The 9,738-nt window shown below is 45.6% G+C and overlaps 1 protein-coding gene across 6 annotated transcripts in view; it reads left to right on the top strand.

The window, feature by feature from the left end:
• Window positions 1-2,599: 2,599 nt before the first annotated feature.
• DPY19L4 (dpy-19 like 4) overlaps window positions 2,600-9,738 on the top strand; it is a 58,376-nt gene continuing 51,237 nt past the window's right edge. For 2 of the 6 annotated variants that reach the window (XM_075141459.1, XM_075141457.1), the window contains exons 1-4: window positions 2,600-2,877; window positions 6,317-6,424; window positions 7,401-7,525; window positions 8,184-8,274. In XM_075141459.1, coding sequence (XP_074997560.1) covers window positions 2,739-2,877; window positions 6,317-6,424; window positions 7,401-7,525; window positions 8,184-8,274 — 463 coding nt within the window. In that variant the 5' untranslated portion in view covers window positions 2,600-2,738. Of the gene's footprint in view, window positions 2,878-3,872; window positions 3,988-6,316; window positions 6,425-7,400; window positions 7,526-8,183; window positions 8,275-9,738 lie in introns of all 6 variants that reach the window. The other 4 variants (XM_075141460.1, XM_075141455.1, XM_075141456.1 and 1 more) reach the window with 3 other exon arrangements.

The raw sequence follows: 9,738 nt of genomic DNA, 5'->3' as shown, positions 1-9,738 counted from the left end.
ATAGCTCCTCCAATGGTTTGCTTCTGAGAGTTTAAATAAGCCCAGCCTCTCTGCTCAGTGATGCACTCCTGCAGCAGACAGGGCCGGCTCCCAAGAGCTGCCGGGGTCACAGCCTCCCGACCCAAAATCGAGCCCAGGCAGCGCGGCCCTCGGCAGATCGTGCCTGGGGAACTCCACACACACACACACACGCAGACAGCACAGATCCTGGCCACCTCTCAGTTATTTCACTCTGGTTATTTCTAAACTATTACTCAGCAAATGTCCGTGTGTCTTCAGCAATCTTTCAATATTTGGTCAATACCATCCTGCTCCCAGAGACGATGATCCTAGTCTGACAGTTCATGTTCAGGGCAAGATTCTCTCAAAGGGTGGCAGAATTTAGTCCAGAGCACTTACGCAGGGAGTGATGTCTGCACCCTGGTAGTGAACCTCAGTGCATCTCTGCACACATGCCCCCGATCATTAGAGAGAGATCCCCAACCTTTGACATTACAGGTCTGACCTAAGAAGAGAAAAATCTAAGATGATTTAGCTAAGCATCGGATCTTGCCCCAGCCCTCCAGCTTTTGCTAGACTATTTCTGCCAAGACCACGGTTCTATAGGCTCTGGAGCTTCTCAGTATACTTTTAATGCATGGGGCCATACACACCACCTATTAAAGAACTCACCCTCACCATCTGATGATGAGTGGTGGAAAATCCCACAGGAAGGCTAGCCTGTAGTACAGCTGTGGTCTGTTGAATGGCTGCCTGCCAACCCAAGCCTATGCCTGTGCTCAGTCCATCCCCTAGAGCTGTAGCAAGACATTGGGAAAGAGACAACACGCTGCTTGGGAGCACCTTTCCCCCTGGGCTGGGTCCTGCACTAGCTGTCTCGATCTTCTCTCTGCACAGCAGGTTTGGGCAAGGCTTGAGGGTCCTCCCCAGCCCTCCCTGGGGCTGTGGCTGGACACCAAAACACAAATTCCCTCATGGTCCAAGCAGCCCCCTCAGCCCTGAGCTGGTGCCCACCGCAGAGATCTGCAAGCGGATTTGGGGCATGGCAGGGTGAGAACTTCTGTCCTTGACAATCCCAACCCAAGAATCAAGGGTGGCTGCAGTAGCAAATCCAATCAGTATCAGCAAGACACCTTCTTAGTGGGATCTCCTAAGGTGTGTCCCCAGGCAGTAGTCAGGGAAGGCGCCAGCTTTGCCCTGGCCTGGCATCCCACATGCAGCATAGAAGTAGCTTATGTTGCCATAGCTGCAAAATCAGGGGATTGTCATACTGCAACAAACCCAGCTCCATGTATATAATCAGCTTAGCTTATTGTCATGGTCAGAACTTGGGACTTTCACCACCAAAAATCCAAGCTGCTACTGCTTTGGGGTGAAATATGCTCTTCCTCGCAGCATCAGTACTTGTGAATTGGTGCAACCAAACCCTGTGCTTCAGAGACTCCCCAAAATGACAAGGTCTTGACTGGGGGAGCCCGTAAGGACTCCTGCAATAAACAATGTAGGAGATGGGTGTCATTGTAGCCACGTCATCCCATTCTTTGCGTCTCTTTCTTGGACCCCCATCTGTTGTCATTTCAAGTATAAACAATGTATCTTCATCTTAAAGATCCTTCATCACCAGTCCCGTCCTCCTAACTTAGCTACTATCTCTAATTGCATCCATCCGTGAACATGCTGGCTTCCCCAGCTCTTTTGTTAAGTTACAGAAAACACTTTTCCATGCTATCCTTTACACTCTGAAGGCATTCCCAGCTCACATTCACAAAATTATCCCATCCCTCCAAATCTTTCTCTTGCCAGGGTGCTAACAATAACCACGATAATCATTGGATGGCTGGTATGCTGAAATGCCCACCTATTCCAATGCTTAAGGATGTTTCCTTACGCTCTTTCACTGGCCTCCCTTTATCCAAACCCATTTTCCCAAAAGCAGGGAAAGCTGTAACTTCATTGGGGGTGGGAGCATCCTTTTGTCCTGCATTTGTACAGCCTCTGTGACAGCGGAGTGCTGGTACCATCCTCCGGTAGTTCATCATGATGCAAAAAGGAGCCCAAAGCAGGCATGAACCCAAGGCTCAACCAACCACATCTTTCACCAGGCCCTTGCAGCTGGCCCAGAGTTTTGTGCATGACCATCAAGCCTGGACTCTCCGGATAATGCTGTGTGGCTGAATCTGGCAGCTAAAAACCTGTGCTGGGCACGGAGGGCGAAGCTCTGATGTTATAGCCTGAGTGGGGTGCCAGGAGAGAGACCTCCCCTCCCGGGGAGGGAGGCTCTTCGTAGAGGACAGGTGGGGTGCCCTCAGGAGTGGCACCCACAGGAGATGCTCCGATTAGGGCCCCGCGGCCTGGGTGGGCCCCTCTGAAGGGGCACGATCCTTCTAGAGCCGGGCTGGCAGGTGAGGGCCGCAGGGAACTGCACTTCACAGCCCGTTTGGTGTTGCTTTTGAAGGCTGCGAGGCGGGGCGGGCTGACAGGAGGCCGGAGCTTCGCGCCTCCTGAGCGAGCCGCCGCCGGCTGCAGGGCGAGACCCTCTTCCCGCCCCCATCCTCACTCCCGCCGGAAGCGCGAGTCAGCCGCCCGCCTGCGCCTCGGTACGCCTCGGTACGGCGCGGCTGCGCTCCGGCCTCCCCCCCTGGCTCTGCCACCACAGTTCCGCCCAAGAAGGCGCCCGACGACGGGAGCAACAGCGGGGCGGCAGGAAGTGAGGGGCCGCTGCGCTCCGCTCGCCTGTTATGCGAGAGCGCTCCCGCCCCCGGGGCCGACGAGAGGCGGGCGACGGCGGCAGGAGCGCGGGCGGAGCGGCGTCGCCCCGGAGAGAGCGGCGGAGGCCCCCGGCGGCGGCCGGAGGCCGCAGGCTGGCGATGGAGGAAGGTGAGGGGGGTGGCGGCGCGTGTGTCACCCTTTTCCCCCTCCGCCGCCGCTGGCGGGGCGGGTGAGGCTGCGGGCTGCCCCGTCCCGCGCCCGGCGGTACCGTGTGAGGAGGCGCGCGCCCAACGGCCGCCTCGGCGGGGCCGCCGCCTCAGGCCGCGGAGCTGGGGGGCAGGGAGGTCGGTCGGTCGGTGTGGCCCCGGCCGGCGCCTGCCGTGCCGGGCTGGGGCCGGGGTCTGGGGCCGCTTACCCTGGCGCAGGCCGGCAGTGGGGCTGCGGCTCGCGGTTTTGTGTCAGGTACGCGGTGGGGTAGTAACGCACGTACGAAGGTAAAACACTCGCCTGTAGGACACGGAGTCGGCCTCCCCGGCAGTGCTGGTCCCACCACTGATGGCTCTGCAGGCTGAGGCCAGACCGATCCCTCCTCGGCGGTCCCCTCGGGCTCCGCTGACGAGGCCTCCTCTTCCCCGCCCAGGGCAGCCCATCGTTTGCAGCTCCAAGCGGGAGGAAGCTGGGTGGTGGGTGGGAGCCCAGAAACTTGGGGTCTGTTTCTCTTCCCTCGCCCGGCATTGCACCCCGGGGCAGCATCCGTCGGCTCTGTGGATGCCTTCGTGAGTGTGGTTTTTCTTAGGCATCCCTTCAGTTTCCCCGTTTGTATGTTTTAGTTTGTCTCCTCTCGTTTCACTTTAGCCCCCCACATAGTCGTTTTTCTCCAGGTCTCTTTTGTGCTACCCCCCTTTGTGGGGACTAGGAGATGGCATTTAGTTTTCTTGGGGAAATCAGCAGAAACATGACTGTAAGTAGGCACCCAGAGAAATGCAAGAGCAAAACAAGCATATGTGATGCTGTCCCATGGCATATTCCAGCCTCCCAACTGTTCTCAGCTGGGGTACTTTCTGAGCTGGACATGGTTTCTGTGTGTTTAGTAGTCTTTAGTTGTTTGTCCTCCACAAATGTGTCCCTCTTCTCTTGAATCTCTGTAAATTCTTCATTTACAGAACATTCTTTGGGTAGGAGTGGTCTACACGAAGGTGATGTGCGATGAACTGGTTCCTTTTAGCCTGACTGACCGGGTTGGTTTGATAACTTCTTGTTCCAGTATTAGAAAAGAAGGTGAATCACTGCTCTCTATTCAGCCTGTTTGTGCATTTCACTAACTTGTAGACCTCTGGCATGTTTCTGTTGGTCATCCACTTTTCCAGACTGAAGCATCCTCAACTTGCTTGCTTGTATGGGAGCCATTGCACACCTTTGATCATCCTCATGGCCCTTCTCTGAACGTTTCCCAGCTCTATCTTATCCTTCTTTAGATGAGAGGACAAGAATTGCAGACAGTGGTCAATTTGCAGGTGAAAAATGGATTAATATAGATGCACACAGGAGCAATGAGTTATGCTTTTCTGGAATAGATACACAAAAATAAGTGGAATGCATGTTGTCTGAGTTGAAAAAAATATATCTGGGAACTTACAGAGAACTAGAAAGCTATCTTGGATGAGAAATGGCTTGCTGGATAGAGAGGTACTAGAGGCTGCGTCATCAATTCAAAATCCTAGATTATTTTTAGTTGTCACCTTGTTTGACTTTCATTTCACCCCATTTAAAGGATTCATAGAAGTGAAAACAGCTTTTTTCTTGTTTGAAGCAGCTACAGAAGAAACAGAAGTAGCATACTTGGATCTTTCTTTATTATTGCTTTGGGGGGGGAATCTGTTGAGCAGCCTTCAAAACCAAGGTGAAGATCATTTGCCGACAGAGATGTAGTTGTTTCAGAATTAGAATTCTAAATTGTTCTTTCTTTGGGAGTTTTCTATAACTGCTGCTAACTCTAGATTTTATAAGTGTGTTACACTTCTAATGTGGATCACTTACCTGCCAGAAAAACTAAATAAATGCTTTTTCCTCCAGTGTTCTCACTGCTGTTGTTTTGGTCATAACTAGGATGACAAGGGCAGACAGTTGTCTTTCCAAGCACATATCTGCCTATTCTGGTGATGTAATTTTTTTCCCCTCATTTTATTTTGTGTGGTACAAGTGATTTTTAATTGCAGTGCACTCAGTGTTTGCATTGCTGATTAACTTAATATACATGACATGAAGATATACTGGTGTGTATTTCATTTTGGATTGACATAATGATAAATGTAATATTGAACGCCCTAACTTTCTTTTGTTTAATACCTTTCCAATTCTTGTCTTGTTTAAGAAGGTAGACATTTTTTGTTCATTCCATGAAAAATGTTACCATTGAGGTCTTGGTTTGCTCAGAATAATTCATAAATTGCTTTGAAAATCCTGTTAAAACACAAATACAGGTGTGCTGATACAGGCAGACATCACTTTAAAGGTTTATTTATATTACTATCTCTCGTTTCTAACTTTTAAAGCTAATAGTTGGGAGTTAAAAGTAGACCGATTTAGACTTGAGGTAATACACAACCAGAGTGATTAAAGGCTTTATTGTGGGATGTGAAGATTGACACTTCAAGTTTGAAGTTGAACGGCTTTATGAAAGAGCTGGTTTAAGTCCAGAGCAAATCAGTGGCTACAAAATTTCAAGCAATGTTGGACAGTAGATCAAACCAGATAGCCAAAAATTCTGGAGCATGAGTTACAGTTAAACCTTTTCATCACACATGGATATCATCTTTAATATAGTAATTATAACAGATTTTTTGCAATGACTCTTTTTATATGGAGACTTGCACCCTGTGAATTAGCCTCATTGCCTTTCAGACTCTAAAATAAATGAGCCAGGGCTTCAAACTGCCATTGTTTACAGAAAACTTAACAGAAGCCGAAGAAGCCCTCAGTCTTGTGATGTGATCTATGTGGCCTAGCAGACTGGGCTTTTTAATTATATGTTAGACTAAAAATTCATAAATTTGCTCAGTTCCAGTAGATCTGGAAGCAGGAAAAAACTGATATTATATTTACTTTATAAAAGCTTTCACCATATGAATAACAGGCAGCTCAATTTAAAAGTAATGGACTAGCCCAATTTTTGTATTACAGTAATGTGCCTGGTACACTACTGTACTATAGCAGCATAACACCAGGATGAGAGTAGAATGAAATTGGCACCAATTTCTCCCAGTGTCTCTATCTGCTTATCTGAACTACTGCTTTCCTTCATTTGTGTAATATGTTCACCACAGAATAAACCAGTTAGCTTCCAGTTTGGGGTCTGGGTAATCCCAGAGTATAGCCTCAAGAGAAAACTATTGGATTTTCTGAGGAATAACATAGGAATTGATTTCTGTATTGTTATATTGTTATTTTAGTTAGGCATAGGAAATACTTTAATTGAGTCTTTTTGTCAAATATATCTGCTGTGGGATTGGATCAGTAGCAATAACTGGCTGTTACCTGCTGCTGTGTGGATTTCTCACACTGTGATTTTAGCTATTGTGTTGCAATAACTTCAAAAAAATGTCTTCAGGGGCAGCAGACCTGCGACAGAGAAAGAAGCAAAACTGCACAGAATCTGACAAAATGGCTCCAGAGGAGAGAAACAAAGAAAACTCAAAGCTGGGAAGATCGCCAAAATGTAAGCTACAGAATTTTTAGCCAACTTCTGATTTTTTTTTTTCATTATTCTTCTATGTTTTATGGGAAGATATTTGTAGCACAGTAATTTATAACAGACTTATTTTGAATTAGGTTTTTGAATGTTTCAAGGAAAAAAAGGCATGCACATTAGAATTCTTTAATAATGACATTTTACGTATTGCAGAGTAAAATGGTAGTCCTGGATTGTTTCAGGTTGGGGCAGGGAGAGGAAGGGGGAGAGGCAGAGGGGTTAAGAATCTTACTGTTGTTACTACTTGAGTACAAAAAACTAATTTAATTGCACCTGGAATGATCTTTCGGTTGAGAAGCTGAAAGGCATGAAGTAATAGTACTGAAACAAGAACAGACAAAAAGTCCTTACAGCTTTTCAAGAAACAGAACTAAAACCAGGTGTAATTTTAGGCAAGCGCTCACCAAGCTACCAAAAACTTTTATATCAAAAGCTTATACTAACTTGAAGTGGCTACGGGTGAAGTGGACGCCCATCATGTGAGTTTGGTAAAATTCAGGTTAGTTCCTTCCTCTTATATTTGAAAACAGAACAAAGAATAGAATGTCTCAGTATTGATGTTAGATGTGGTATTGCCACGTCTTTCTGTTAACGTCTTTAAGATGTTTGTGGTGTAAAATCTAGAGTTCGCTTTGTTTATTTGGAAGACGCTTTTCCTTCTTGGAAATCCTTTGAAAATGAAGCTTAGTAGAATGGAGAGAAATTTGCAGTGTAGTGTGTGAATATTTTATCTGAGTCCTATGAAGCAATGGTAACAACTGAGAAAGAAAACTCTGCAGGACAGGAATAACAAATCAGTTCTCGATGTATCTGTGTTGCTGATGGTGTGATAATTCTGATGCCAGTAAGTTTACTTGCTGTTCAGAAGTGAGTCATATTTAGGGCATACTGTTTGTTTCTAAGTCCTCTGGACTATTTTAGCTTTTTCACTGTCCCTTTTCAGATATGTTAATTCAGCGTTTTGCGAAACTTTTCTTTGGCTGTCTGGCGGCAGTCACTAGTGGAATGATGTATGCTGTGTACCTCTCAACATACCATGAACGGAAATTCTGGTTTTCCAGCAGGCAGGTAAAGAAAAAAGTTAAACTACTGAAACAAAAGCCAAATTGTGTCCTTGAAATCAAAGCTGATCCATGTCAGGTTGGAGCTACTTGCTTGCAGAATCCCATGTCGTTCTAGTCAGGCCTCTGTCTTTGATATAGTCTCTTTTTTTTTTTTTTCCCCTTTCTTTTTTTTCCCCAGGTGTTTCTCCTACTAACAGTAGTCTTGTCTTGTCGTGCTTTTATATGTTTTTCCATGCCATCCTTTATTATTGAAATACCCTTTTAAAATTTGGGGAAAAAACTGAAGCATACTGGGATTGCATAAGTCAAACAACAGGAATGTACGTTTTTGGTTTGTTTTTTTTTAAGAACAGTATTATTTAGTGAAGTATGGAAAGTTGAATGAAATTCAGGTTTGTGAATATGAAAGGATCCTGTGGATCTTGTGCTGACTTACAATGTGGATTTGAGTTGCTCTGATTCCGAGCGTGTTTGCGAAGTTATAGAGAGCATGATGTACCTGACAGGTGCTGTGAAGATTAATGTTTTGTGGAATACTTCGAAGATGTACGGTGGAGTCATAACCATGTGCTGTATTACAAAACCAGTCTATCTGAAAATATATAGTATTCTTTGGGAAGAGATTGCAGGAGGTGAATATATATATTTTTTTTTTACCCTAGGAACTTGAACGAGAAATTACATTTCAGGGTGACAGCGCCGTTTATTACTCATTCTATAAAGAACTGTTAAAGGCTCCTTCCTTTGAAAGAGGTACAAAACCCGTTTGTTTTATTAACCTTGAAAAGTCCTGTTCCTTTTGGAGACACTAAAAAAACTCCTGCAGACTGAGGAGGCTCATTTTATACTCTTATATAGGTATATCAGTCAGATTAATTAAAAACTGTACGCTGACCTAACTTTTCAGTGCCTTTTAAAAAACAGTATTTAACTATCCTATGTTCCAGTGGATTGCCTTTAATCAACCCCCTGGAACAGGATTAATATTACTGTCATATCGCCCCGTATGGAAGTTATCATTAGGTTTGCCTACGCTACATAGGGGATTTTTTGCCATGTAGTCATAATTGATCTTTAATTTGGGAATGGGGGATGGAAATGACTGTTTTCCATACTCTGTCAGAAGATGGAACAGTTTCTGTAAAGAGTTGATCTGCTCAATCCTGTCCCTGCCGGAGGTTTCTAATCCTGTCAGCTATGATGAATAGATGTTGATAAGCACTGAGTAATGGGGAGGGAAACCAACAGGAAGGAGAACAAACTGGGTGGCAATGGTCTCTCCTCCCTTTGCACTCCTGCTCTTTATCCTGCACTGGCTCTGGAGCTCACTGACCCCAGATCCCTAAACCAGCAGAAAACTAAAGCAATGAAAAGAAGATGGAACACTTTTGTGCTAGTTTAGTGAGTTCAGAAGGCCACCTGGGCTAGCATGGGGAAAAGGTGAGAACTCCAGGAGAGAAGAGGGAGTGAACAGCCCTGTCTTGCAGCGGTGAGCCGTTGAATTAGTTCAGTCCCCTCGTGAAACCTCATCCAAAGCCAGTTAAACTTTGTAGGTATAGTTTTATTGTTTCCCTGACATGTAGCTCGTCAGCAATATATAATAGGTCTTTGGTACAGTCAGTTCCTCATTATCTCTGGGGAGATTACCCATGCTGTGCATAGATGGACTGCCTCATTCAGGAATGCTGCCTCTACAAACAGATAGACTCACTAGTGTCTACTAGGTATTACGGGGGCACCCAGTTTTCAAAGGTCTATCATAGCTGGGCTGAACCCAGTTGTAAGTCCTGCAAGACCTGGTTTGGCTTGCAGAGAACCAGCTGCAGACCACACACCAAGATATGCTTAGAGCTGGAAACAGTAATCTTGTTTGGCTGTTGCATCGTTGTTCGGGTTTTTGTTCTTTTTTCTGTTTTTTTTTCTTTCTCTAATTTGGATTATTTTTCCTCTTCCCTCTATTGTCCCAAGTAATAACATCATTTTTTTAATTATAATATCTCAGAATGATGTATCCTTCAAGTATGCCAGCTTCAATTTCATCTCAATCCCATACAAAGCCATATTGTGTTAAGTGAGTGATTCTCAGAAATGCAGGGCTGAAAAGGGTGATGAGGGCATCATATCTGACCTCTTTGTGGAGACAGGTTTAATACATCCTGCTCATCCCTGTTAGATCTTTGTCTCTCTTCTTAAGAACCTCCTGTGAAGGTGATCTGT

This window comes from Calonectris borealis, chromosome 2 (assembly GCF_964195595.1).
Source record: "Calonectris borealis chromosome 2, bCalBor7.hap1.2, whole genome shotgun sequence".
NCBI classification, from domain to species: Eukaryota; Metazoa; Chordata; class Aves; order Procellariiformes; family Procellariidae; genus Calonectris; species Calonectris borealis.
Note: the sequence above shows the minus strand (reverse complement) of the source record. Positions and strands in the feature narration are given on the sequence as shown.